At 41.0% G+C, this 27992-nt stretch overlaps 4 protein-coding genes and 6 non-coding genes across 11 annotated transcripts; 8 read left to right on the top strand and 2 right to left on the bottom strand.

Annotated features, from left to right (window-relative positions):
• Window positions 1-110: 110 nt before the first annotated feature.
• Window positions 111-4128, top strand: lctlb (lactase-like b). The gene is made up of 13 exons (XM_070906721.1): window positions 111-198; window positions 302-462; window positions 577-664; window positions 751-860; window positions 957-1085; window positions 1219-1314; window positions 1413-1467; window positions 1568-1729; window positions 1808-2085; window positions 2220-2346; window positions 2448-2647; window positions 2805-2868; window positions 4013-4128. Exons 1-13 carry the CDS (start codon window positions 111-113, stop codon window positions 4126-4128), a joined length of 1674 nt encoding a protein of 557 aa, XP_070762822.1.
• Window positions 4129-4773: 645 nt separating this feature from the next.
• Window positions 4774-10671, bottom strand: zwilch (zwilch kinetochore protein). Its single transcript, XM_070907782.1, has 18 exons — window positions 10556-10671; window positions 10329-10371; window positions 10147-10239; window positions 7960-8111; window positions 7641-7828; window positions 7410-7489; window positions 7177-7332; window positions 6956-7027; window positions 6773-6866; window positions 6620-6672; window positions 6423-6525; window positions 6245-6324; window positions 5999-6155; window positions 5869-5897; window positions 5649-5785; window positions 5457-5552; window positions 4973-5088; window positions 4774-4862 (listed from the first exon to the last, which is right to left on the bottom strand). Exons 1-18 carry the CDS (start codon window positions 10603-10605, stop codon window positions 4774-4776), a joined length of 1788 nt encoding a protein of 595 aa, XP_070763883.1. The 5' UTR covers window positions 10606-10671.
• A 497-nt stretch (window positions 10672-11168) lies between these two features.
• rpl4 (ribosomal protein L4) lies at window positions 11169-16557 on the top strand. 2 transcript variants are annotated; one of them, XR_011597386.1, is made up of 10 exons: window positions 11169-11238; window positions 11718-11889; window positions 12047-12153; window positions 12410-12548; window positions 12858-12982; window positions 13266-13395; window positions 13671-13827; window positions 15999-16080; window positions 16266-16356; window positions 16447-16557. XR_011597386.1 is itself a non-coding variant. In XM_070907539.1 (10 exons), the coding sequence occupies exons 1-10, from the start codon at window positions 11236-11238 to the stop codon at window positions 14585-14587; spliced, it is 1110 nt and encodes a 369-aa protein (XP_070763640.1). In that variant the 5' UTR covers window positions 11169-11235; the 3' UTR covers window positions 14588-14638. The 2 variants fall into 2 exon arrangements, 1 of the variants encoding a protein (XP_070763640.1); XM_070907539.1 differs by lacking the exons at window positions 15999-16080; window positions 16266-16356; window positions 16447-16557 and adding exons at window positions 14034-14117; window positions 14306-14426; window positions 14516-14638.
• LOC139287200 (small nucleolar RNA SNORD16) lies at window positions 12242-12340 on the top strand. The gene has a single exon (XR_011597405.1). It is a non-coding gene; the product is annotated as a small nucleolar RNA SNORD16 (small nucleolar RNA).
• Window positions 12676-12775, top strand: LOC139287198 (small nucleolar RNA SNORD16). The gene has a single exon (XR_011597404.1). It is a non-coding gene; the product is annotated as a small nucleolar RNA SNORD16 (small nucleolar RNA).
• LOC139287195 (small nucleolar RNA SNORD18) lies at window positions 13883-13953 on the top strand. The gene has a single exon (XR_011597401.1). It is a non-coding gene; the product is annotated as a small nucleolar RNA SNORD18 (small nucleolar RNA).
• On the top strand, window positions 14164-14230 carry LOC139287197 (small nucleolar RNA SNORD18). The gene has a single exon (XR_011597403.1). It is a non-coding gene; the product is annotated as a small nucleolar RNA SNORD18 (small nucleolar RNA).
• Window positions 15853-15923, top strand: LOC139287194 (small nucleolar RNA SNORD18). Its single transcript, XR_011597400.1, has one exon. It is a non-coding gene; the product is annotated as a small nucleolar RNA SNORD18 (small nucleolar RNA).
• On the top strand, window positions 16127-16193 carry LOC139287196 (small nucleolar RNA SNORD18). Its single transcript, XR_011597402.1, has one exon. It is a non-coding gene; the product is annotated as a small nucleolar RNA SNORD18 (small nucleolar RNA).
• Window positions 16558-16617: 60 nt separating the features above from the next.
• map2k1 (mitogen-activated protein kinase kinase 1) lies at window positions 16618-26624 on the bottom strand. Its single transcript, XM_070907159.1, has 11 exons — window positions 26542-26624; window positions 20338-20548; window positions 19949-20095; window positions 19660-19737; window positions 19431-19482; window positions 19010-19134; window positions 17743-17950; window positions 17457-17521; window positions 17274-17332; window positions 17092-17137; window positions 16618-17017 (listed from the first exon to the last, which is right to left on the bottom strand). The coding sequence occupies exons 1-11, from the start codon at window positions 26622-26624 to the stop codon at window positions 16904-16906; spliced, it is 1188 nt and encodes a 395-aa protein (XP_070763260.1). The 3' UTR covers window positions 16618-16903.
• Window positions 26625-27992: the final 1368 nt, after the last annotated feature.

Here is a 27992-nt window from a genome sequence, read left to right as displayed (position 1 = left end):
TCTGTGTGCAGACGTCAGTGAGGGACTGGAGCAGAACCAGACAGTGACTGTGCTGCAGGCTCAGGAGTACCATGCTGCCCCGCTGTGCATTCAGTGTGTGTCATGTGTTTATGTTGGTGCTGTGTCTGTCTTCGGCTGAGGACTTCGACTGGACAAAGAACGACCACAGCTCCTTCTATTATGGCACTTTTCCAGCTGGTAAGCACAACTTCTTCTTTTCATTTTTCATTGGTGATATTATCCCTCCCAAGAGCTTCTCATCTAACTCAGAGTTGGTTGTTGCCAATGATGTATTTATTAGGATTTTCGTGGGGTGCCGGCAGTTCAGCCTATCAAACAGAAGGAGCCTGGGACAAAGATGGAAAAGGACTGAGCATCTGGGACGTGTTCAGTCATAAGAAAGGCAAAATTCAACAAAATGAAACAGGGGATTCCTCTTGTGAAGGCTACCACAAAGTCAAGGTGAGCTGATCAGGGATGGTGTGTCGTAGAGATATGGAAAGAGCAGAGGGAGGCAAAAGGAAATCTAAATATTTCACCCCATTGTGTGTGTGTGTGTGTGTGTGTGTTGTACAGGATGATGTTTCTCTGATAAAGGAGCTGAAGCTTAACCACTATCGCTTCTCCATATCCTGGCCTAGACTCATCCCCACTGGCATAAAGTGTGAGTAACTGCTGCTGCCTGGCATATATGATTTTATTTGTTAACTGCTAAAGCTGATGAGTTATCTACTTTAATACCGTTTGCAGCTGACCATATAAATGAAAAAGGAATACAGTACTATAGTGAACTGATTGACCACCTGCTGGAGAACAAGATCACTCCCGTTGTCACTCTGTATCACTGGGATCTTCCACAGGTTGGTATACAAAACACTGATATTCCCTAACTTCAGCCTTTATGCAGTACAGCACTATTCTTTTATACCGAATTACTGTACTCTTTGCTTTTCTAGGTCTTACAAGAGAAATATGGTGGATGGCAGAACATAAGCATGGTCAATCATTTCAATGAGTTTGCTAACCTGTGCTTTGAAAGATTTGGCAACAGAGTCAAATACTGGATCACTTTCAACAATCCATGGGTAGGTTCAAAATGAATTATTTGCAGGTTTTACATTCACATCCACCTTCTAACGTATAAATAAATGAATATCTACCTGTTATTGTAAGTCCTGTTATCACACTAATACTCTAAACTCTGCTAATCTGCTTCAGTCTGTAGCAGTTGAAGGCTATGAGACAGGTGAGCATGCTCCTGGACTGAAGCTGAGAGGAACAGGGGCATACAGAGCTGCCCATCACATAATCAAGGTAGGAGTATAAATATATATATCCAGTGATCAAAAACACTTTGCAATTAATGTGCCACTTTGAGATGAAATCATATTCATAACATCTTTTTCATATAGGCACATGCTAAAGTTTGGCACAGTTATGATACACAATGGAGGGGAAAACAAAAAGGTAAACAAACGCTTGAAAGTAACATATTGACTTAATTCAATATTTGCCTCTCAACAGTACTGTCTGTCTTAGTGTTGAGAGCTGCTGTTCACATCTGCAGGTTTGGTTGGCATCTCTCTGTCTGGAGATTGGGGAGAGCCGGTGGATATCAGCAACCAGAAAGACATTGAAGCGGCTGAGCGATATGTCCAGTTCTACCTGGGCTGGTTTGCCACACCCATCTTTCATGGAGACTACCCTCAAGTGATGAAAGACTTCATTGGTAAGTTAAATTGTAAAGAGTTAATCCTATTGGTCATTGGGGAATTAACTAAATCACTACTTATAACTGTGTGTGCAGGAAGGAAGAGTGTCCAGCAGGGCCTCGGGACGTCTCGCCTGCCCACATTTTCCCCCCAAGAGAAGGGCTACATCAAGGGGACCTGTGACTTCCTCGGCATCGGCCATTTCACCACCCGCTACATCACCCAAAAGAACAACCCATCAGGTCGTAGTACCAGCAGCTATTTCACTGACCGTGACCTGGCGGAGCTGGTTGACCCGCGATGGCCTGACCCCGGGTCTGAGTGGCTCTACTCTGTGCCTTGGGGTTTCAGACGTTTGCTCAACTTTGTCAAGGTGACTTATAGTGGACAGTGAATGATGCAGAACAGTCTTGACTGTAAAAAATGATCTTAGTACACTGCTGCAACCCTAGTTAAATTACATTAAAACAACTTATTGCACATCATACTGATTTATTCCCCATCTAGACTCAATATGGAAACCCAATGATATATGTGACTGAGAACGGAGTCTCTGAGAAGATGTTGTGTACAGAGCTGTGTGATGACTGGAGGATACAGTATTATAAAGACTACATCAATGAGATGCTGAAAGGTGAGTGAGTTCATATGTGCATTTTGTGTGGTAATGAGGAGCAAAGTCTGATCCAATTTTTTGTGACCAACTCGTTTTCTGCTCTTTTTGGTGTCACTCAGCTATCAAAGATGGAGTCAATGTGAAGGGCTACACTGCATGGTCCCTGCTGGACAAGTTCGAGTGGGATGAAGGCTACTCCGAGAGGTTTGGCTTGTACTATGTGGACTTCAGGAACAAAAACAAGCCTCGCTATCCCAAAGCTTCTGTCCAGTTTTACAAACGCATCATCAGCTCCAATGGATTTCCTAATCAGAGAGAAGTAAGAGACACAAGGTGGTCACTACAAAGCCCTGCTTCTAATCCTTTCCAGACATTCAGATATTCTTCTGAATTTAAAACATAATTAAGATGAATTGGTTAAATATTCGACTGTGCCACGAAAAGGATTTCAGTGATTGTATTGTGAACCTCTGCAGGTTGAGAACTGGAGGAGGAAGGCTGTAGAGTCCTGTTCTTCAAGCAACCAGCTCCTAGCTGCAGGTCAGTTCGTCTATAACATCCCCGACCATGTTTATCAATGATCAGAGGTGAACAACTAGCGGGGGTAAACAAATAAAGATTCCAGCATAAATATCAAAAACGTGCCAATAGTTCTTTAAATGCAAATAAGATCAAGAATTATAATTTGACTTGAATATGTGTTGCTGTTCTTTAAGCACCTCAGAAAACACACAAACAAATCATTAGTTAATAATAAGAATGATGGAAATATAAAACATATAAAATAACAAAATCTGAGATATCTTCTTTGTTTGCCCCTCCAGCTAGAAGAAAAGCCAAGGAACATGCAGAAATGCCAAAGGTTTGGCCAGTGCATGATGAAGTTTAGAACTTGAGGGTATATATCTTCCATTAGTCACTTTTTGTTGTTGTTTTGTGATTGTGTGGTTTTAAATCTGACTAACAGAATTAAGCCTCTGCAGTTTTAACACTTAGACATGCCTCTGAAACAAGCTTGTACTCCCTGTATACAGTGTGCAACTACGTCTTCATTCATCTGACGTTTTTACTGGTGTGCTTAAATCTAATTTGCAACCAAGAACAGCCCTTTTGATTTCACAGCAGCTTTGACAAAAACTCAGAAAGCATAAAACATATCTGTGGACTTGTGCCCACGGGGATATTTCACAAAGCAGGATTATACATTTACCCAGATAACATAAAACCAGTGTCTGTGATAGATCTGAATTGAATTTAGAGAAAAAGAACTTCAACATGCGATTTAGGAACATGATTCAGCCATGCCTGTTGATAACTGGTAATAAGACTGAAGATTTGAAAGTTATGTGGGTACAAATGGCACAAATGCTGTTTTCTGAAATGTTCCCCAGTAGCTGCATGCAGTTCTCAAAGGGTTAAAGTGCCGTTAATCAACTCTGAGTACTTTCTCTTTTTTTATTAGAGGAACAGCGGAGTACTGCTGCCAATATTCTAAGACTTATACATGGTAAGAAATCCCTCATGCTCACTATAAATCAGATAGAGGATGATTTGATTTAGGGGAAAAATATTAACCCTTTGAGTGCTGTGCTTGAGCATCATTACTCGCCTCATAAGCAGTGTCTGAACTACATAGTAATGCTACTGATGTTTTCATGTGTGTTTGTGTGTGTGTGCCCTGCAGACCCTTTGACCAGCCACATGGAGATGGTAACTGAGATCGTTGTTCCCACTGTGTGCACACTCTCTATTTTGCTCAGTGCCATCTTCCTTATGTTCCTGCTGCGGAGGCGGAACTAGAAAGGAGTTCTGGCAGTGTGCATGTTTACAATCACAAACATCAACATACATAGACACACGTGCACACACACATATTGTAAATGCATCTTTAATGGAATGAATTTCAAGAGAATTAGTGACTTCATTAATTTGGTGTGCATACAGTGTTTGCTGTAAAAACATTGGTTTAGCCTATGATAATACATTTAGTACCAGACACTCAAACAGTGTGGATAGCCCTGCAACATGTTGGAGTTTCTTATTACAATATTGCTGTGGAATATTACCATTGCAGCCCTTGTGATCTACTGTACTTTGTGTTTTCATTTGGTTAAAACAGGGAGTTGTTTGGCAGAAATCCTCCTATCCTCCTTTCAGCTGCAACATTGAACAGAAATTCAGCAAATCTAATAAAGATGCAATTAGAAAACTCATGACAGCATCACAGAACATATATACAAAGGACTGAAAGTTGCTCATTTAAAACATTTGACAAAAATACAGAATATTATAGAAAGCCCTATAGTGGTCCCTGTCCACTTTGTGATGCAGTGTAAAGTCATATGGCCAGTTCTTCTGGCATTTTAAAACCTGTTAATTGCTGATGAGAATATCAAAAATTACAATAAACACATCCTTTGTTGTTCAGTTGTGCTCAGTGTCTATTCATGCAAAGTTGACGAGACTGCAGCACATCGTGGTGGAGAAGAAAGCAGGATCCTCACTGTCCCCATTCACTGTTTCATTTGGGTAATCTAAAACACACAACAGTTACAGAAGAATGATGTTATCTGTACTTTACTGGGATAGTAACCGCTATCACTATATTGCATGTACTACATTTGGAGTGGTGCATTAAAATCACCTGTTTCAAAGATGATATGATCAACCAGTGGTCTGTCACTAAGCTGTAAGGATGTCCTGACCTCACGGGGACCGTGGCCACTGGACACCTCGACCCCCCACACTACTGGGTGCTCTCTGTGGAACACACACAAACAAGAGACAACAACCCCTGTTAAAACTTTGCAGTTGGCACTTAAATGCACATTAAGTGATCTGATCACAAGAAGGCAGGTAGACACATGTGACTACATCAAAAGTGTGAAAGCAAATGTGTTTCCCACAACTAAACTCATGAACACATCTGAACAGTTGACTTGTTTCCGACTTTCATACCTGACGCAAGGTACAAAATCCAATCACAAGTCCTACCTTCTGTTTCACCTCTTTGACACTTTTGTAGGTGAAACAAATGACTAGTGCGTGTTCAAACATGAATAAAAAAGACACATATCTCAATTTCATTTACAATTTCCATCGGATGTAATGAAGCGGTTGCTCCTTACCTCTGGTAGAAATGGCTGATCAGTGCGGGTTTGAGTTGCAGTTTGAATTCATGCTCCTCATCGTATGGGTACGTTTTGTAGTGCTGCAAACATAATCTATGAGAAATGAAAATGATCTACTTTAATGTCATCTATAGTGAAGTACATTTTTCACACTCACACATCACTGGAAAAAAAGCCAAATTGATTTACTGTGTGAGAAGGAAGAGCCGGTCATAGGGCAAACCCAGGAAAGTACTGCAGGTCACAATTATTTCCAGCAGATGGTGCAATTTCCTGAGTCGGATCACTTGCTCCTGCAGATCAACCTCTGTGCTCAGGTAGTAACACTACAGGGTAAAATATTCAAAATCAGAATATTGTGTTCACAGCCATTTGAAAATAATTGTCAGCAAAATAATCTTAAACATACCAAGTGGTTTAGAGTTGTCAATTCTTCACCTGTGAAAAAAAAACAGTTGCAAATTGTTGAATATCAAAGCAAAGTTTGTGTTATGAGTGAGGTTAAATATAAGGGTTAGGTATAAGGTATTAGAGGTTACCAATGAGGTAGTTAATGTAATCTTTTCTCATCTTGTCCAGACCCATCTCTAGCAGCATGTGGACAGGGGTGGCGCCCGTGAGAGACACATGATCAATCTTCTGGTGGTAGGACTGCAGGATGAGCTTACTGAGGGAGCTGCTGCTGTCTCTGTGAATCTGTGAAACAAAACAAAACAAAACAAAAACAAAATGTACCCACATTTTTTTTTTCTCACACAGTTTTCAGAAGCTGCATCATTTCATACCCAGGGTTTGATGTCACCGTATCTCAGAGCTTCAATGACCAATTTCAGGCAGTCTCCGACGTCTTGATATGAAGTCACACCTGTAATGAAAAACAACATGGAAGAAAATGGCTGTCACTGTCTGTTTGTAATGCTAAATCAAATGAATCTAGTTTCCTTAATAGAGGAATTGACTCACTCTTTCTCATCCGAACCCACAGCTGCTCCACAAAATCCAAATCACCTCGTTCCAAGAGAGAGTTGAAAATGGGAGTGTCTGTTTCAGGCTTCAGCTTTGTGGTCTTTAAGAAAAGATGAAGAAGCAAAAAAAGCTAATACATTTATTCTGAAATTAGTGTATTTGTGAAAAGTCCCTTGAATTTAACACTATCATACCTCAGCTTTCTTTGCAGCCTGGTCTGGTAGTGTCTTTGCAGTGCTCTGAAGCTCTGAAAGAAGAATAAAATAATAAAGTAATTTAAGTAACTTCTAAACTACCTGTTCGCAATAAATCATAGTGATGGTACATTGATTTAACAAAGCAGATACCTTCTAGGAAGGCCTTGGTCAGATGTACAGCTGACGTGCTTTCCAAAGGTTCCATCCATTCTGTCTCACCCGTTCTAAGACCATCAGCAAGAGCCTGAAATAACAGGAATCTGATATATTTAGTGGTTTATTTGTGTATTGATACTCACGGTCATTCATCTCAGATTACTGTGGGACACAAACCTGAAGAAACTCTAGCTCCCTGTACATCTCGAACATTGGGCTCCTCATGTCCCCGCTGGCAACTTTGATATTCTGCATGTGAACAAAGATAAACATGGCAAGTACACAAAATGTACTACCTAATTTTATATTTTAAATGGTATTATCAAATTAAAATTCAACTTTAAGTATGTGGTAGAGACAGAGTATGTGTTGAAAGAGTGTGAATTCCTGGTGATTACCAGTGTTGCTGTGGAGGACAGGGGTGGGGTCTCAAGGATACTCTCCACATGGCTCCATTTGAAATCCACTGTCACACTACTCTGTGACTCAATCATGGTGTTTTCAACAACAGTGGAGCCAAACAAGGTGAACCTGGCACTGCCTTTAATCGCCATCTGGAAGCATTGACAGGCGTAAGTGAATGAACATTCATTCACACTGACTTACTAAGAAAGGATGTACACTCACTTACCGTTGATGGGTGATGCCTTTTCTTGTGCTCTTGTTTAAGGTCGTCCAATGTCATGAGAGATTTTTTGTCCGCAGTTGAGCCTAATACAATTTTAAATTCAAAAGTTGGAATTAAAAACAAATACCAGAAACTTCAAAATCACACAGGAGTTAATTAAAAGCAAATATTCACTAGACTGGTAATGTTCCATGGATGGGTTATTCAAAGAGCTATGAAGCATTTGAGCTATACCTTTGCAGGTAACAGAGTACAATTTGACACCAGATACTTTATTGCCCATGCAGACTGTTTCAGCTCCAAACCAGGTTGTTCCAGCTGGATCAGACATGTCACACCGTACCCACAGAGGGTGTAAAGCAGGGTTGTTGTCAGCTGACACATTAGCATTTTGAGATAATGTGTACCAAGACAGCAACTGCCTATAAAAAGAGAAAGAAAACACTACATTTTCAATGTGATCAACAGTGTACTAGATACACAGGTAATATAATCCTGCGAGCACTGGCTTAAGTTTTGATGAAGTGTTCTTCTACTTCTTAACATTGGTCACCTTGCTTTCATGATTGTGAGTGGCTGGGGTCCCAATTCTGTCTGGAGTGCATTGGCATTATCGTCGTCGTCATCATCATCATCATGAGCGTCATCGGCGCAGTTTGATGTTTCAGTTCTTTGTTGATCATCAGGTTCATATATTTTTGGAACCTTGTGAAATCCAGAAACAAAAACATGGCTCAATGGTGAGCATTAGTAAGAGGTTTTTAATAAGAATGTATGAAAAACAGTTAACCACAGGTATCTTGAGTTACAGTGCATCCGGAAAGTATTCACAGCGCTTCACTTTTTCCACATTTTGTTATGTTGCAGCCTTATACCAAAATGGATTAAATTCATTTTTTTCCTCAAAATTCTACACACAACACCCCATAATGACAACGTGAAAAAAGCTTATGAGATTTTTGCAAATTTATTAAAAATAAAAAACCTGAGAAATCACATGTACATAAGTATTCACAGCCTTTGCTCAATACTTTGTTGATGCACCTTTGGCAGCAATTACAGCCTCAAGTCTTTTTGAATATGATGCCACAAGCTTGGCACACCTATCTTTGGGCAGTTTCACCCATTCCTCTTTGCAGCACCTCTCAAGCTCCATCAGGTTGGATGGGAAGCGTCGGTGCACAGCCATTTTCAGATCTCTCCAGAGATGTTCAATCGGATTCAAGTCTGGGCTCTGGCTGGGCCACTCAAGGACATTCACAGAGTTGTCCTGAAGCCACTCCTTTGATATCTTGGCTGTGTGCTTAGGGTCGTTGTCCTGCTGAAAGATAAACCGTCGCCCCAGTCTGAGGTCAAGAGCGCTCTGGAGCAGGTTTTCATCCAGGATGTCTCTGTACTTTGCTGCATTCATCTTTCCCTCTATCCTGACTAGTCTCCCAGTTCCTGCCGCTGAAAAACATCCCCACAGCATGATGCTGCCACCACCATGCTTCACTGTAGGGATGGTATTGGCCTGGTGATGAGCGGTGCCTGGTTTCCTCCAAACGTGACGCCTGGCATTCACACCAAAGAGTTCAATCTTTGTCTCATCAGACCAGAGAATTTTGTTTCTCATGGTCTGAGAGTCCTTCAGGTGCCTTTTGGCAAACTCCAGGCGGGCTGCTATGTGCCTTTTACTAAGGAGTGGCTTCCGTCTGGCCACTCTACCATACAGGCCTGATTGGTGGATTGCTGCAGAGATGGTTGTCCTTCTGGAAGGTTCTCCTCTCTCCACAGAGGAACTCTGGAGCTCTGACAGAGTGACCATCGGGTTCTTGGTCACCTCCCTGACTAAGGCCCTTCTCCCCCGATTACTCAGTTTAGATGGCCGGCCAGCTCTAGGAAGAGTCCTGGTGGTTCCGAACTTCTTCCACTTACGGATGATGGAGGCCACTGTGCTCATTGGGACCTTCAAAGCAGCAGAAATTTTTCTGTAACCTTCCCCAGATTTGTGCCTCGAGACAATTCCTTTGACTTCATGCTTGGTTTGTGCTCTGACATGCACTGTCAACTGTGGGACCTTATATAGACAGGTGTGTGCCTTTCCAAATCATGTCCAATCAACTGAATTTACCACAGGTGGACTCCATTTAAGCTGCAGAAACATCTCAAGGATGATCAGTGGAAACAGGATGCACCTGAGCTCAATTTTGAGCTTCATGGCAAAGGCTGTGAATACTTATGTACATGTGATTTCTTAGTTTTTTATTTTTAATAAATTTGCAAAAATTTCAAAAAAACTTTTTTCACATTGTCATTATGGGGTGTTGTGTGTAGAATTTTGAGGAAAAAAATTAATTTAATCCATTTTGGAATAAGGGTGTAACATAACAAAATGTGGAAAAAGTGAAGCGCCGTGAATACTTTCCGGATGCACTGTATATATCTCTCGCTTTTACAACGGTGCATGGTTGTGATACACAATAATGACAACTGAACTGAAATTCAGGGCTAGTGGAGTATACTGATTCCTATTAAACTGATTGTGCACCATCCCATACCAAAATGAGTGTAAAAAAAACCTAAGCAACTGGTGATGCATCAGAAGAACCATGCACCAAGAAACTACAGACCTCTAAAATGCAAGATGATGTTCGTTATTAATTTATTTATTTAATTCACATATTACACAGTAACACTTGTCTCGGGCTTGCAGCCACCCTGAATATATTTAGTAAGTGACAGCATTAACATTACTCACAGCTTTTTCACAGATGAAGACTGGCTGGTTGCCACAGTACATATTCAACACAGGGATTCTGTCTCCATTCATCTTTAACATTTGGATATCCTCCTGAAACCCAACAGATATGTATCAAAATAATCATTATAAGATAGACAGATACACCAAATTGCGACAGATTTACTTAAAACAAAAATTACCTCATATGCACATGGATCATTGCTTTCCTCCTCTTGAAGAGACCTTCGACCAAACACAACAACAGAAATTAAGCTTACTTCGCCAAGACAAGTAGTTAGTGGTTACTGAAGCAATAATATAGTGAATGTGAGCTAACGTTAAAGGCTGACAACCCATCCACTGCCTAGCCTTTATTTGACGTTAGCTAAAAAAAATTGTAACGTTAAGCATCCAAAAGTAAACTCACCGAAGAATGCTGTAAAACTCCTTAGCACTAGCAATCACCTTTGAGCCCATAACAAAACTATAGAAGAGATCTCTTTTTGCACGGAAAACAATGTGGAGAAAATACAAGTTACGAAATACGAGTTTAACGGACTGCTGTGGAGAAGTTTAGGCTGCTACTGTTGATATTTTGACAGTCGCGCGCTCACTCGGGCGATGACGTCAAGAGGTCACAGGTCATCCCGTTATCGTCATAAAATACAAATCAGAAATTCATAAATAAAGTCAGCGACGTATATAAATAATCTCCCAACACATAAAATAGAAAATGTAAACACATTAAATTATATTTTATAGAAAAGATTTGACTAAAAAAATAGTTCGGCCTTTACGTTCATCCTGCGCCAACATGGCGTAAAGAAATAGTCCCAGTGTATCAACCAACTTTATGGTGATTTTGTTTAGCCGAGAGAATTTGATTGAAAATTCTAACTTAACTGTTTATTACATTCATAGACATTTTATCATGTGTTTTTCTTTGCGGTGAGCAAAACAATTGGGGAAAATAATATGTCGACGGAAGTGATACTCGTCAAGGCGGAGGCATATAGCATTTAGGGTCATTTACCAACTTCCTTTTTACTGTGGCCGCCATAGCGAGTGGAGCGTGGTTCCCGGCGAGCCGAAAAGAAATTACCGAAAATGGTGAGAAATTACCCTCATATCGTCATTAATGTGCTATATAATACGCGGGGCTTATCTCGTTGGTTGTACTTCCAAAATAAGTCCGTATTTTCTGTCTGTGGAAGCTTAAATTTAGAGTTAATAGGGCAGTGAGTTGGAATGTCCCCGGCTAGCGAAGCTAACACGAGGAGCCATTTTGGAGGACCAGCTTCAGTAGTTCAACCCAGTTACACGTGTGGTTGTGGATTCAGTGGTAGATCAGTAACACGCAGGTAGCAGTTGTTGCTCATTTAGAATGCATCTTTATACCATACGACTCATGGTATTCGATTGTATTTATGCTCTTGATAGCGTTCACGCCATCCACAATGAGTGGACAAAATGACGTTTAAGACCGATCTGCTAGATCACGTTAGCAGAATCGGGCTAAGCTAAGGCCATCAGCCGCAGATTTCTCGGTAGTAGCCTGAAGCTCAAAAGTTGTTCGTTTTGCTTCCTAGGCCTGTGCAAGACCCCTGATTTCGGTTTATTCCGAGAAAGGAGAATCCGCAGGCAAGAATGTGGTCATGCCTGCTGTGTTCAAGGCTCCAATTCGCCCTGATGTTGTGAATTTTGTTCACACCAACATGCGCAAGAACAGTCGCCAGCCTTATGCAGTCAGTGAACTGGCAGGTGAGTGTACATGTCTGCCTTGAACTGACATGTTGATCAAGCATTGCCATCATTGTTTTTAAATAACAAATTAAGATGATTAAGATGCGATTGTCCTCGTTTTCACCAAAAGTATTTTTTTTCTGGGAAATAAGTGTGTAATTGTGTTTTATTTCAGGCCACCAGACCAGTGCAGAGTCCTGGGGTACAGGAAGAGCTGTGGCCCGTATCCCTCGTGTGAGAGGTGGTGGTACTCACCGCTCTGGCCAGGGTGCTTTTGGAAATGTATCCTTTGACCAGAATTGAAGTTTTAAAATATTTTATTTTTTAATTTGCTCTGTGTCAAGGAAAACAAAAACTGAATCAAAAGACTTGCTGTGATGGTGTAATTTGCGTCCGACTCTGTGACCAGTGACAGAATGCCTGCTGTCATATGCTGGCACAGAAGACTGATGACCCTTGAGTCTGAGCAGGTATTAAGTACTTCAGGAGTACCTCATGTTACTTCAGGAGTTGTCAAACCTCCTTGACTTTGGTCTAGATGTGTCGTGGAGGACGCATGTTTGCCCCCACCAAAACCTGGCGCCGCTGGCACCGCAGGATCAACACAACCCAGAAGCGCTATGCCATCTGCTCTGCAGTGGCTGCCTCTGCCATCCCTGCACTTGTGATGTCCAAAGGTAAGCTACAAAAACGATACTTGTGGAGAAGAAAACTGGTTAAGTCTTTAAGAAATGTATTTTTAAGACATATTGTTATAATGTAATAATAACTTAATCAATTTAAAGTACAGCTTAACATTTGACTTGCCATGATGGTGTAATTTGCGTCTGATCCTGTGAACAGTGACAGTTGCCTGCTGTCTCTAAGCTGTCACAGGGAACTGATGTGTGTGAAATTCTGAGCAAGCTCTAGTACCACTGTAGTCTTTGGCAGTCACAAGAAGGTTGAGTGGGAGTCTTTTGGTTGACATAATGGTCTTCTATTAGGACACCGCATTGAGGAAATCCCTGAGGTCCCACTGGTTGTGGAAGACAAAGTTGAGGGCTACAAGAAGACCAAGGAGGCAGTGCTCCTGCTGAAGAAGCTTAAAGCCTGGAATGACATCAAGAAGGTAATCTCAATTCTCAGCAATCCATTAAGGAACACACAAATTGAAGCTGAAGGGCTGGTTTAAGGTTGAATGACGTTTGGTGATGTTTGTTTTCCACATTGTATGAAGAGTGTAGTAATCAGTTCTATTTATACATAGTCCCCATCTGTTATCTGATTCATATGTATGGTGTGTAGCATTTAAAACCTGTCTGAGGTAACTGCTTGGGTTTAGTATATTACGCATTACTAGGTTTCTTTACTTTTTTAATGACATATTGAAATAATTAACTTTCCATTCTCAGGTCTACGCCTCTCAGCGCATGCGTGCTGGTAAGGGTAAGATGAGGAATCGCAGACGGATCCAACGCAGAGGGCCATGCATCATCTACAACCAAGACGCTGGAGTCACCAAAGCCTTCAGAAATATCCCAGGTGTGTTAATATTTCAAATGTAGAATTCATTGCTGTGTTAACTAAATGCATATCAGAGCTATGCAATATATAGTTCATAACAGTGTGTATTAAAAACCTGGAGACAAAATATGTCAGTGTAGTAACATAGGCATTAACAACCCCAATCATTGTTAAGCTCTTTATTTTTGCTCTTGTATAATGAATTTACAATGACTTGTAAAATTACTTTTTAAAAGAAGCAACAAGATAACTAAACCTGTGAGTGTTTTTAATTGTTGTGTTGTATTATGAAGGCATCACTCTGCAGAACGTGAACAAACTGAACCTCCTGAGGCTCGCCCCTGGTGGTCACGTCGGGCGCTTCTGCATCTGGACCGAGAGTGCTTTCCGTAAACTGGATGAGCTGTACGGCACCTGGCGTAAACCTGCTTCCCTGAAGGTCGGCTACAAGTGAGTATTTAAGGAGCAGTTGCTCTGTAGCGCAAGTAAAACTGATCAACTCACATTACAGTGATGAGCTTCCACTTCATGGTCCGTGTTTTTGAAACTGTGTGATATTAACGAAGTTCTGAGTTTCAGCATCAAAACGTCTGAGTTTAGTATTTTCATAATTTCCGAAATGAGGAATTTAATTCTTAATACCTTATTTATTCCAGCCTGCCCATGCACAAGATGACCAACACAGACCTGAGCAGGATTCTGAAGAGTGAGGAGATCCAGAAAGCACTTCGTGCTCCTAAGTAAGCATGGCTCACTTTCCATTGTTAAAATTGTTTTTTAGCTTGTCAACTATGATGATGTTCCACTTCAGGTCCGTGTTTCTGAACCCTGATTATTATGGAGTCCTGAGCGACACAAAAGGTTTTTGACAAACTCGTAGTTTAGCAGAAGTTCACCTTGTTAACACTGTGTTGTATTGTCATTGCAGCAAGAAGATCAACCGCAGAGTGCTGAAGAAGAATCCTCTGAAGAACTTGAGGATAATGCTCAAACTGAACCCTTACGCCAAGACTGCAAGACGTCATGCCATCCTCAAGCATGACCCTGCGGTAAGAACCCAAGCAATTCAAGCTGGAAGCAAAACTTGTTGACTTTAATTGTTTTTTTGACTTTGAAATTTTGGTTGTTCTCTCCATAGATCAAGGCCAAGATGCTGAAACCCAAGAAGAAGCCCGGAAAGAAGGGAGCACCTGCTAAACCTAAGGCATAAATCTATACTTACAGATTGGAGTTCAGTGATAAATAAATCAGTTGTTTCGAATTTTGATTTACAAGACTATTTATTTCACATAAGCTAACAGAGTTTAGTCTGCTGGAGCTGTAAGGACACAAGGTTAAGAGGAATATCAAGCACGCTGAGCAGCATTTGTCATTAATTTGATAATTAGAAAAAGATGGCTTTTCTGACAGGCGTGTAATGTAGCCCAAAGTCAACAGTTAATTTCACTTGGCATGTAGGTTTGTACACTGAATATACAACTATTGATTGCACAACTTAAAGTAATTTAATACTCAGTAGATACATTTTACCAATAATATAAATCCAGTCATTAGAGGACCGTGGGGTTTGTTTTAGACTCAACTGGTCTCACATTGCTGTGTTGCAGGCTGATTAAGGTAAATGGTACTGGTACACGTGATATGACATTGAAACACAATGCAGATTTCAGCTTGGTGTTTATATCCGCATTGTATGAAGAGTGTAGGAGTCAGCTCTTTTTTTATTTAGTCTCCATTTTAGGGGAATCCTGTGAGTGTGTTTTACTCTGAAGTAAAGACAGAAAGCTAAAAAAATCTGAGCTGGTAGCAACATACGCTGAGTAAAAACTTGACGGGGAAAGATGCCGGTTCAGGTAACTTGAGGACTCGCAGATGGATCCAACACAGAGGGCCATGCATCATCTACAACCAAGATGCAGGAGTCGCCTAAGCCTTCAGAAATGTCCCAGGTGTGTTATTTGTATAAATGTAGGATTCATTACTGTTTTAACTAAATGGATTCAGAACATTATTTTAATAAAGTCTTAATATTTAATACCTAACAATGTACAGTTAATTTGCAGTGGGTATTACAAACCTGGAGATGAAAATTGATCAATGTAGTGAAAGGCAGCATCACTGCTATCCTTAAGACTCCAGTCACAACATAGCTGTGTATTTATGCAGGTGTAATGACTCCATGTTGCAGTTTTCTGAATCTTGGGGCATCACTGATGATCAGTTTTGAATAAGTAAATGTTAAATCACCTTTTTAAAAGATTCAACAATATATCTCAACCTGTGAGTGTTTAATTGCTGTTGTATTATGAAGGCGTCCCTGTAAAACATGAACAAACTGGACCTCCTGAGGCTCGCCCCTGGTGGTCACACCGGACTCTTGCTGAGTGCTGTCCTGCACCTGGTGTAAACCTGCTTCCCTGAAGGTGTACTGAAAGTGAGTATTTAAGGAGCAGTAAATCTGAGAACTAAAAGTCGTTACAGTGATGAGCTTCCACTTCATGGTCCGTGTTTTTGAGACTTTGTGATATTTAAGAAGTTCTGAGTTTGAGCAATAAAAAACTTTACTATATCCATCATTTCTAAAATTAGGAATTAAATTCTTAATACCTTATTTATTCCAGCCTGCCCATGCACAAGATGACCAACACAGACCTGAGCAGGATTCTGAAGAGAGGAGATCCAGAAAGCACTTTGTGCTCCTAAGTAAGCATGGCTCACTTTAAATTCTTGAAATTAGTTTTTAGCTCGTCAACTATGATGATGTTCCACTTCAGGTCCGTGTTTCTGAACCCTGATTATTATGGAGTCCTGAGCGACACAAAAGGTTTTTGAGAAACTAGTTTAGCAGAAGTTCACCTTGTTAAGACTCTATTATGTTGTCATTGCAGCGGAGTGCTGAAGAAGAATCCTCTGTAGAATTTGAGGATAATGCTCAAACTGAACCCAAGACGCCATGCCATCTTCAAGCATGACCCTGCGGTAAGAACCTAAGCAATTCAAGCTGGAAGCAAAACTTGTTGACTTTAATTGTTTTTTTACTTTAAACTCTTGTTTGTTCTCTCTCCATAGATGCTGAAACCCAAGAAGAAGCCTGGAAAGAAGGGAGCACCTGCCAAACCTAAGGCATAAATCTATACTTACAGATTGGAGTTCAGTGATGAATAAATCAGTTGTTTCAAAGTTTGATGTACAAGACTATTTATTTCACATAAGCTAACAAAGAGTTTAGAGCTGTAAGGACACAAGGTAAAGAGGAATATCAAGCACACCGGTTGAGCAGCATTTGTCATGATTAAATAATTTGATTAGAAAAAGATGGCTTTTCAGGCAGGCCGGTAGCCCAAAGACTTGTTCAACACAGTTAATTTCACTTGGCATGTAGGTTTGTACACTGAATATACAACTATTGCTTGCACAACTTTTAAATCCATTTAGTACTCTGTATCAACGTACATTTTGCCCACGATACAACTCCAGTCATTAGAGGACCTTTTGGATGTGGGGTTTGTTGTAGACCGAACAGGTCTCACATGGCTGTACCGTGGGTGGGGGTCACAGGCTGATTGAGTCCGATGGTGCTGCACAACCAGCCAGCAAAGTCGACCTGCTCTGCCTCCGACTGTTTGATAAAAGGATGCACCTGAAGAAAAGGAGACGTGTGTAAGATGGCTAAAGAGAAACTTAGAAAGAAAACTGCTAAATATGTGCACTCACCATCAGCTGTTTCAGGTCTGCTCTCTCTGCAGGATTCTTAATCAAACTGCAATGGAGACACAAACCATTTTAGAAAGTAGTGCATTTGAGCACCACTAGGTGGCGTAAAGTGTGATGGGCAGATGTGGATTTTCCATTGCTGTTTGATGCCAGTAAATTTTTCAAATATTTATTCTACGTACCATTTATTGACAAAGTCTTGAAATTCAGAGCTAAATATCCCAGGCAGCTTTGGTGGAGGCTGAAAATTAAAATGTCCAGTCAGCACTGAATGGATCAAATTTAACATGATCAAATGGCCATCAAAGGTATCACAACAAATGTACACCAGTATGTCAGGATGTAGTCATAGTGGGCACACTCACCTCATTGACTATGTAATCAAGCAACTCAAATATAGCCATCGGTGGTCTGCTGTCTGGTCCGTATGCTGGGGGGGTAAAAAAAAAAAAAAAAAGATATCAGCCTCGCTCATAATTCACTGTGTCCTCTGCACTAATAGTCACCAATAGATGTCACTTCATGACTATGCTGTAATTGACTTCTTGTGGTAAAGAATTTCAACAGATCTTGAAAAATTCACTCAAAGCTGCAGGAATAAAAAACAAAAAGCCACAATCACAGAATGAACCAACGTCATCTCAGACTTACAGCTGCCTGGTCGCCCAGGGGGCCGGGGCTTTGGGGAGGACTCACTGGAGGCTGCCTCCCCTTCCACTGGGAAGCCAAAAATCTGTTCCAGTTCCTTAGCATCAGGCGGTGGGATAGGGAAGCGTCCAATGGCCATTTCAACCAGGGATAGACCCATGCTCCAGATGTCCGACTGAACAGAGTAATGGGTGCCCTGTAAACGCTCCGGCTGCACAACACGCATGCGATTACATCACTACTACAACCATCATTGACTTGTACAATGTAATTGTAAAATGGGTGGATCACGTTTTTGTTGGGGATTTTATACATTTAATTAATTTTTGATAAAGCAACCTAAACGTAAAGATCTACATTACATCATCCAATCAGTGGTATAAATCATATAAATTGCATAGCCTATGTCTACATATGGGTTACTACTTTTAACATGGCTGATGCTGAAAACATGTATGGCCTACTCGACATAATGCCCTCTACAGGAAGGGCCAGAGCCGTCTCTATTTTCTGAGGTGGCTGAGGTCCTTCAACATCTGCAGGACTATGCTGAGGATGTTTTATGAGTCTTTGGTGGCCAGTGCTATCCTCTATGCTGTTGCATGCTGGGGCAGCAGGCTGAGGGTGGCGGACTCCAACAGACTCAACAAACTGATCCGCAAGGCCAGTGACGTTGTGGGGGTGGAGCTGGACTCTCTGACGGTGGTGTCAGAGAGGAAGATGCTGTCTAAGCTGCGGGGCATCTTGGACAATGTCTCACATCCTCTCCATGACGTACTGGTCAGACACAAGAGCACCTTCAGTGGGAGACTCATTCCTCCCAAATGTACAACAGAGCGCCACAGGAAATCATTCCTGCCTGTGGCCATCAAACTGTTCAACTCCTCCCTCTGAGTGTCAGACACTATACACATACATATACATTGTTATTGTATATATTTTTTACTTTATTTTTCACTTAAAAACTGTAAATGTGTATATATATATTTTTTTTTCTATTTCTTATTTTTATATTTTGTACATACTTTTAGCTCTAAATTATGTTACTTTCTACTCTTGAATGGGAGCACCGGTACTGTACAATTTCCCCCCGGGGATAAATAAAGTATTTCTGATTCTGATTCTGATGCCTATGTATAAAGCCAGTACCAGTCATCAAAATTGGGAATCTAGTCTGAACGCTGTTTCAATTCAATTGTGTCAGATATCCTAAAGGATAAAGTATGAATGAGAGCAGCAGGAGAGGAGGAGTGTGTGCACGTTAACTCACAGACATGTACGAGCGAGTGCCCACAAAGGAGTTGGCCATGGAGTCTATGAGCTGCCCGCTCACTCCAAAGTCACACAGCTTGATCTCACCGCGGGAATTCACTAGGATGTTAGAGGGCTTGACATCTGAAAGAGGACGTGCAGCGTTTAGGAGAGCATGGAGGGCAAATTGTTCAACAGGTAACAGTGAACAGACTGCTGCAAAGCCTCTGTGCATGTTGTGCTGCTTCTCGCATGCTTGTATGTTTTAACATTTCCTTTCATCATTTACATGTAAGGTAATACTGAAGTTGCTTAAAGCAAACAGTGTTATTAAGTATAGCATACCTAAGGGCGGGTACTCATGTATTTAAAGGTCTCGTAAAGGTGCCAAAACCTTATTATATTTATGACATCTTTAAGTAAATGAAACAGTGGTTGACCTCTGTGCATGATCTTGTGTTTTTCCCTCAGGTAGGAGAGCCCTTTAATGACCTGGAAAGACAAACATTGCATATCAGCGTAGTAAGCATTCAGATTATTTGGTAGTGCAAAAGAAAGAATGTACTAGTACATATGCATCAGTGATAAAAATAGTTGTATATCCAAAAACAAAATGTGGTGTGACGACCAGAGCACGAAACTGGTAGAGGAGGTGTTGGAGCTACCCACAGCGATGCTGACTTTGCCAAGGATCTGCTCTGGGATCTTGCCTGCCTTCTTCAGTGACTGATCCAGGGAGCCACCGTCCTGCAGCCAGCAGGGAAGGAAAATATGGAGAGCATCGACTGAATCCAAAATATAATTTGTGAAATCCAACACATATCAAAATTAGTGTCTTTCAATACCAATGAGGTTGTGCATGGAAGGCAAACAAACTTACAGCACAGCCTGTAAAGCAGCACTCAAAGTGAATGCTGTGTAAATACACCGGCAGCTAAAATGTATTAGAGATAAGTACCATATGCTCCATGCAGATGCTGATTTCTCCATCACTGTAGAAAGCGCCATAGAAGCCCACAATGTAGGGGGAGTTACACTCATGCAGCACCTGCAGCTCCCTAATGATCTGGTTCCTAATGGCTGGTTTGATCTCCAGGTGGATCAGCTGGAACACAGATGACATATTCATGTTCTCACAGCACACAGAACATAAATACTGGGAGATTCAATCTGTGCAATGTCACACACACACACAAGAACATTAGATACTATGTAACATTTTTTTATATGGACTGCCCAATGTATACATCTCTGCTAGACACAGTTTAGGCTGAGTGGTTTTCTGGAAGCAAAAATAGCTTTTTTCCCCAGTGTCTTTACTAAAGCCCATCTACCAGGGCAGCTTACTTTCCTCGCCATAATCAGACCAGAGGGTCGGTGGGAGACCTTGAAGACAACTCCTCCGTTGCCTGCGCCCAGCTCACAGATCTTCTCAAAGTCGTCGTCCTTCAGCTCTCCCACCTTCTGCTTCTGTGTCAGAAAGGCCTCCAGGCGTTTCCGCTGCTGCTCATCCAACTCAAGCTCCTCTAGTTTCTTCTGCAGTGCCTCCAAGTTTGTTCTTAGAGAGAAGATAAAGACAGAAAGAGAGAAATATGAGTTATTCATGCATTATAAATGTGTTCTTCCCTAAATAAGGCAGAACTTTTGCAGATGTTTTTTCCTGGAAGTACCAGCTGTCCCCCCAGGAGACATGAGGCAGCCCATGGTGCGTCCAGATCTATTGTATTATTGAAACCTTGGATAAAAGGCAGAGCTTGTGTGTGACAACTGCTACTGCACCTGCCTCTGGGAACAATGACAGCCAACTAAAGAGACAGCAGGACGACAGAAAGGGTCGCAGGGTGCGTTTCAGTGTTCCTTCCCAGATCCCGATGTGAGGAAGCTCGGAGTTCCTATAATCGCTGACGCCGCTCCTCTGATGCTGTTGTCATGGCGATGCATTTTCTTGAGAAATCAATTGCGGGGCGAACTCTTCTGATCTGCTCCTCTTTGACCTCTCCTTCCCCTCCCACTCTACTGTCGCACTGGATGTACAGTACTGCTACACAAAGCCTTTATCATGAACTTGATAAGAAGGTAATGAGTCGTCATGTTAATTCAACTGATTAGAAGTCAAAGAGCTGGTCTGTAAACTGATATTTTTGTTATCAAAAAAATGTACAAAGAATGTAGATATCTGTTCAATGTATTATAGACTAATGGAAACAGTGTGAGTTTGAGTAAACATTTATTAATGCAAAGCCAAAAGCTTCATGCTGCAAAACAAGTAAGGACATGTCATGTGCCTGCAAGTGTACAGGCTACTGGAAGGTGTTCTATCTTCAGCTTCTGACAAATAATTAGTCTTTCATATTTGGATTATAATACGCTTGTCTGATGATAATAATATGATTTTCTTCAAGCTCAGAGGTAATTATGCTTTGTTTTATCTTTGCACCTAATCACGACTCAGTGGAGAGCTGGGCAGCGTGCTCTTCTCTCCGCTGCTCCACCACACAGCACAGAGAGGGTTAAGTGGTTTTATTTTTGACAGTGGGCCTGCATATCCATGGAGACGAGGCGCTGAGTTTGAGTTGGCTGTGGGTAGCGTGGGCGTTTTGTCGACAAGAGCTGGGGGTGGAGGAGGCTGGAGATACTGAGAAGAGGAGCAGCCTGAAAACACACTCCACACAATACGAATGTGGGAGGGACTACAGTAGCTGCTGCACACTGCAGCCCCCCCTCTGTGTGCTGGAGGAAGTGAGCACGACGCTGGCCTTTTGTGCTCCATCCACACAATGTCCAAGGACATCCAGAAGATCTTGAATGCAAAAGACACAATATTGCTGCAGCTTGCCATAAAGTGCTGGAAAGAAGATGGCTGTTTGTTTTGTGACTTGGGGTGCAAAAGTAACCACCCACTTTAACTCTAACTGTATTTCTTAGACTATAAAATCTTTAAAAATGAACATTATTATTATCAAATTGAAATAAATGAAACCTGATGAGCTTAAGAGGCTGCAGTTGTGAGGCCTACATACTGTTTTCACTTTAAGACTGCTGTAAATCTGCTGTAACCTGTAACATGGATCACAGCGGACAGAAAGGTGCTCGATGGATTCAGTATCAGAAAACAGGAGCATCACAGAATCAGCGGTTCATCTAGTGATGGTCATGAGCGCCAGATATTGAGGATCCAGGGAAAATAGATCATCATATCTTCATTGTTTTTTTTTATACAGACAACTTGAAAGTTTCTCCAGTACCTCCACAGACTTCCATTATAATCTATATCTGGGTTAAACTCAGGCAAAATGCACACAAATAGTATTGTTTGATGATTTCACAAGGAAGGCATGCTTTTATTTACAAAAGAGAACAGTGTGTGAAGTGAAGGTAATCTAATGCTTTTGCAACCAGTGCATATCACTGACTAAAGCAAACAAGTACTAATTCTTTTGTGGTGAAACAGGATATGGTAAGTGGTATCTAACCAATGAAGAATCAGCACCACAAACTATGGTTGCTGTATGGGTTAGTTGTTGCTTTCCTTTTCACACACTCACATGCACACTTGCTTTATTCCTGTATTTGTATCCACCTGTGTGAGAGCACATAATAAAGATCCCCTTAAACAATACAGGCATATTCTGTAAGTTTGGATGTATGTGATAGAGGGATTTTATCCAAGATTTTAGCAAATAGCAAATTACCCGAACAGGTCTACTCAGAACAGGTTGTTTTTATTTGTTCTCAGATCTCCTCTGATAATATTACATGCTTGGCTGGCATTATGTGGGCCACTCAGTGCACTTCTCCCATGGCTGCCGGCCATTTCACGCTGAGAAAGCATTTGGTGGGTTGGAATGGCAATTCCTTTTCGCCAGAGTGGAATGGTCTGGTTTCAATAAGAGGCTCATCGATTGCATTAAGCTTATCTATGCCCGACATGCAACACCTGCTAGCTGCTAGTGTGAGCATCAGATCCTCCTGTGTGCTGCTCCAAATTACCCCAAAATAATGTGCTAATTTATGTGTATGTCGTTTTCTCCCCTCTGTATTCAAAACAGGTTTTCTTTAGTTTCAGCCATAATATTGATATTGTATTATGAGACTAGATATAATCTGGAATTATTGCTGTCTAACATCCTTATACAGTACACGCCTTTTTCACAGAACACATTTTGGCATGTCACAGTAAATAAATCACAACTATAATTGATAAAAAAAATAAGATGGCTGTATTCCATTTAGGTGCTTCAGTTTCAGGGTCCTGGTATTGTGCACTCTGGCTCACTGTCACGGCTTACTTGAATACTGAGACACTTGAATACAAGTGCTTTTCCTACTATGACAAGTCAAAATATCTGCCGTGTGGAGCTATGCTGTCAAATAACATGAGGTCATTAAACTCAGTGTCCCAATAAGAATGACAGAGGTGTGGCCTGAGAAGAGGTACAATCAGCCATAATACAAAACACCTGTGGGGATGAACCATGGCTAGGGCCTTTAATTGTTTGCTAGAATGTCCTGTGACACTATTTTATGCAGTTTTGTTGCCTTTGTAGCTCATATTCATAGACTAAAAAGGTCCTAGACTGAGTCCTGACAAACTGCAAACACCTGTGGACAGCTGCAGCCTAAGGGTGCCTAATTTTGTTGAGTTTGTTACCATTAAAGGTCTAACAGTCACATGGAACAGTGGACAGTGCTCCCAGAAAAAATATCCTGGTTTGACCTTGTAAGAACCCAAAACATGCTCTTCATCCAGTCTTTAACATCCCAACTGGGGTCGCCACAAACATACACACTCATCCTATTACACCACATGTGGAGGAAAGACGCCTGGTTCATTAAATCCAGTCCTCCCCTTCACTGGTCAGCAAATGTTTGGCAAAGCTCCAGCTCTCCACAAAACAAATCACTCTTCCACCTTCTGGTTCTTTAAGGTCCTTGCAGAGCTAAAATTAGGAAATCAGGAAATGTTAAAACTCTGGTTGAGATATCTGCCATGCTTAACATTTACACTCAGCACTTCTGGAAGTGGATGTGCATCGATGTGCTTCTCCATAATACCTTCAAGTTCAGATGTCGATCAGTCACCTCTTACAAAAAATTATAAATCAGATCAATTTATTTTTCATTTGGGCTTTAAAGAAGCTGTCTTTCTGATTGTAAGTATGATGAAGAGGGCACTTTGGGACACATTGCTCTGGAGTTGCTCAAAAACTCAAGAATTTAAATGGACTATCAATATTACAGTCTAGGCTTTAACTTCTCGCCTAATAATATGCGATCCTAGAAAATAGAAAACTTCTTCACCCTTGTCATCTGACAAACAACATACAAGTTCATTATTAGATACATTTTACTTGTAATGTTGTAACTGTGAAACAATAACAAATTCTGATGCTTTTTCGAGTGGGTGTGCAGGAGCTTAGTTTTATGCAGTGTTAAGGAACAAAATGTGTGCAGAGTGTGACGGAACTGTGTGTCTGCAGACCATCAGACATCACTGGTCTGAAACAGGACTCGCTTTGCTTCAGAGCCTCAGACAGCTGAGAGTGTGGACCCAGATGAAACTGACTTTTTATGGAAAAGAGGTCTGAGTAACACGTAACACCAGGCTGCATGGCTCTCTGTCAGCAGTGTGTCAGTCTGAGTGTCACAGTGCACGACACAGCAGTATTACTAGACAGACAGACACACACACACACACACACACACACACACACACACATTGTGAGTTCCTGCTGTGATGGGAGGCGGGATCTCTCCACAACAGAGACTTCCAAATCTCTGATTCAGAGTTCCTGATTGTTGCTGCATCGTGTCATGCTGCTCCTCGGCCTCAGCAGCAGGAATGTGCTCAGCTCCAGCCAAACATTATGTCATCATCAACAACTTCTACTGAGCAAAGCCAAGGCACAACTCCCCTGCTGAACACTATCAGCCCGCTGATCCTCCACCATAAACGTCACTGACGTCCGCTAATATCTTTTATGGTTCTAATACAGAAAAGTGTACAGATAAATGTATATATGGGACTAAGTATATTAATTGTAATGGAAGCTCTCTTTTCAATTTCCAATTTAAAATGAAATGTTACAAAATGTCTGAAACAGTTAGTTTATTAATTGGTTAGTCGATCCATTTTTAAGTCATTCATTGCGAAAGACTCAAATGTATGATCTAACGATGAAACAATGAAATATTCCACCTCTACAACACATCAGAAAGCCAGCCATCATGAGGGATGACATGTTATGTAATTCTCATCTCAACTGATCCAGCTTGTTGCTGGGCTGACTGGGTTTTTCTCTGCGAGCTGAGAGCTACGAGAACTTGGTGTCACAACTATTTAATATCGCCATTACTGTGTTTTGTCAAACGGTGGTGGGAACAGGCCTACACAAAACGTCTTCAACACACAGAAATATTATTCTACATGCTGCCTCCCTGCAAAGGTCAATCTCTGGGTAATCACTGTCCGCACAAAGTGGGCTGGTAGAGTGACCTGCTCATCCATGACACCACGAGGACCTGAGAGCTTTTTCACACTTTGACTTGTCGTAGCAGGAAAAGCACAGGTGGAACTAATTTTGTTAACGATGGCTCAGCTCCATCAAGTATCCCAGTAAGTCGTGCCAGTGAGCCAGCAAGCACAACATCAGGACCCTGGAACTAGCTCATCTAAATAGAATGCAGCCATATATAATGTTATCAATTACACCTGTGCTTTTCCTACGATGACATGCCAACATGTCTGCTGTGAAATAGGTCTATTGACAAAGATTTTCAATGTAACGTAATTAATTTGTGAAAGCAAGTAACAAAATAGCTTCAAGTAAAGTGAATTAAAAAAATGAATTGGAATCATGAAAATGTTAGCAGCTGCAATAATCCATGTAAACTAGCGCATGAAATGACAAGTTGATCAATAAACAAATTAAATGTTGGCATTTATCGAGCAAAAATGCCGAACATTTGCTGGTTCCAGCTGTGCTGCTTTTCTCTGTTTTATTTCATTGTAAATTCAATGTTGTTATGTTTTAGACAATTAGTCTGACAGAGAATGCCATGTGAAGATGTCAACTTGGGCTTGGGCTTTTTTTTGTTATTGTTGTTTTTTTTTTTTTACCATATTCTTACATTTTATACTCTAAATGATTAATTATCGAGTGATTAATCAATAATGAAAATGTATAATTAGTTGCATCAGACATAGGCTATTTGAAGATTTCATGTAATCATTTATTAGATTAATTAAAAACATCTCAATATGTCAATTGATAATAATGAATAGCCTAAGTGCAAAAAAAACAATGACACACACACACACACACACACACACACACACACCTGGTGCAGAGTCTCATATTAAAGACCTAAGGCAGAAGTTCACACACACTGTAAAGGGGCTATTGAATTATCTATATGTTATTGCAGTTGTCATGAGCCTTTACAGCATATTGAACATGAATCTGACATAAATGATAAATCAGATAACCGTTATCAATATTCCCCATTGACCAGTCTGAATATCAGTAGCAGATGATTATTGACACTCACTCAGTGGCCCCGGTGCCGTTGATAGTGTTTCCATCGGGGATCGGGTTGAGTTGGATCGGCTCTGGCTTCCTTCTCTTCTGCATGTTGCACACAAGAAACAAGCTGGTGTACAAACACACGAGTTACAGCGAAACAGATGGAAAACCCGAAGAAAAAGGAGCTCAGCTGTCAAAACAGGCACAGAGTCAGACACACAGCGGTGCTGTCATGAGCCGCAGGGACAGCGGGACTGATATTCTTCTTAATGGGTGGATGTGAATGATCCGGCAGATGAAACGTCACGAAAATATTTACATTCGTCTTCCGGACAGCATGGCTGTGCTGGGGACAGCGCCCCCTCTCCTGGTGATGGGTGGTATTACCATCCTGTAACCAAAATGACGGGACAGTTTCATTCAGACCAGAGGTGGGAGCAGGACTGGAGCTACCTCATGGATGTATTTATACGAACTATTATGACTAAAGCTGCTATTGAGGACAGCGAGGTCATTATCTCGGTATTTTTCCTCTGTGGGAATTTGGGTGTTTTACGCACCTGGAGGGAGTTACCAAGTATCCTACATCGTGTGAATTTTATAGGCTGAGACTTGTTTAAACCACAAACTAAAATGAAATAAAATACAGGATTTAGGGTGTTATTTCATGACCACAGTGTCCCAGGCTACAGCTCCGGGTGGGAGCCAGTCACGAGAAAGTTTGAAATTAAGAGATGCAAGAGTCCAAAATATGTTATTCTAATTTTAATTCTTATGTAATTCAAAATGTTCATATATAAAATTAACATAACATGTGAATGCTCTTCCTTATTCTAATAACAGCTACAAGTCTTAACCAGTGGTGGAATGTAACTAATTACATTTAGTCAAGTACTGTACTTAGGTAAAACATTGAGGTACTTTAATTGAGTATTTCCAGGTTATGCAACTTCATACTTATACTGCACTACATCTCAGAGGCAGATACTCATTACCCTAAATAAAATAATATCATTACTAATTTTTACCCTTCCTGTCCAGTGAAAAACATGCATCTCCAAATTAGGGGATTTTGAATTTTGATAATCATGTGTTCCTTCATGGGTAGAGAAGATTCTCCTACTTCTTAAGATAAATTAACTCTTCAAAAACCCTCTTGGATTAGCTAGAAAATGCAACGCCACAAAGCTGAAATCATTTATGTTTGTCTGAGCTCATGAAACTCTTTAGATACAAGGTTCTCACAGGACAACGACACTTCTAACATATGATGATCTTATACAACATGATGCTTTGCTGTAGAATAAACTACCCAACATTATACAAAGTAGTTAAGCTTAGCACAACCAGAAACATCTACCAGTAATATTAATCCACAAACATCATATATTATAGTAAAACACTGACAGGGATCATTGCTCTGCATAAGTACTTTTACTTTTGATACTTTAACTATATTTTGCTTATAATGCTTAC

Source organism: Enoplosus armatus, chromosome 6, assembly GCF_043641665.1.
Source record: "Enoplosus armatus isolate fEnoArm2 chromosome 6, fEnoArm2.hap1, whole genome shotgun sequence".
Lineage (NCBI taxonomy): Eukaryota > Metazoa > Chordata > Actinopteri > Centrarchiformes > Enoplosidae > Enoplosus > Enoplosus armatus.
Note: the sequence above shows the minus strand (reverse complement) of the source record. Positions and strands in the feature narration are given on the sequence as shown.

Excerpts from the sequence above, each read along its gene's own strand:
- lctlb (XM_070906721.1), top strand. The coding sequence starts at position 111 with ATGTTGGTGCTGTGTCTGTCTTCGGCTGAGGACTTCGACTGGACAAAG. Across the intron at positions 665-750 it reads CATCCCCACTGGCATAAAGT|CTGACCATATAAATGAAAAA; the intron begins GTGAGTAACTGC and ends TACCGTTTGCAG. Across the intron at positions 1,730-1,807 it reads AGTGATGAAAGACTTCATTG|GAAGGAAGAGTGTCCAGCAG; the intron begins GTAAGTTAAATT and ends CTGTGTGTGCAG.
- zwilch (XM_070907782.1), bottom strand. The coding sequence starts at position 10,605 with ATGGGCTCAAAGGTGATTGCTAGTGCTAAGGAGTTTTACAGCATTCTT. Across the intron at positions 7,829-7,959 it reads CTCACAATCATGAAAGCAAG|GCAGTTGCTGTCTTGGTACA; the intron begins GTGACCAATGTT and ends CTCTTTTTATAG. Across the intron at positions 7,333-7,409 it reads AAAGGCATCACCCATCAACG|ATGGCGATTAAAGGCAGTGC; the intron begins GTAAGTGAGTGT and ends CAATGCTTCCAG.
- rpl4 (XM_070907539.1), top strand. Across the intron at positions 12,983-13,265 it reads CCTGGAATGACATCAAGAAG|GTCTACGCCTCTCAGCGCAT; the intron begins GTAATCTCAATT and ends TTCCATTCTCAG. Across the intron at positions 13,828-14,033 it reads TCCCTGAAGGTCGGCTACAA|CCTGCCCATGCACAAGATGA; the intron begins GTGAGTATTTAA and ends TATTTATTCCAG.
- map2k1 (XM_070907159.1), bottom strand. The coding sequence starts at position 26,624 with ATGCAGAAGAGAAGGAAGCCAGAGCCGATCCAACTCAACCCGATCCCC. Across the intron at positions 19,135-19,430 it reads ACACAAGATCATGCACAGAG|ATGTCAAGCCCTCTAACATC; the intron begins GTCAACCACTGT and ends GTCCTCTTTCAG. Across the intron at positions 17,951-19,009 it reads GCACTCGCTCGTACATGTCT|CCGGAGCGTTTACAGGGCAC; the intron begins GTGAGTTAACGT and ends CGTGTTGTGCAG.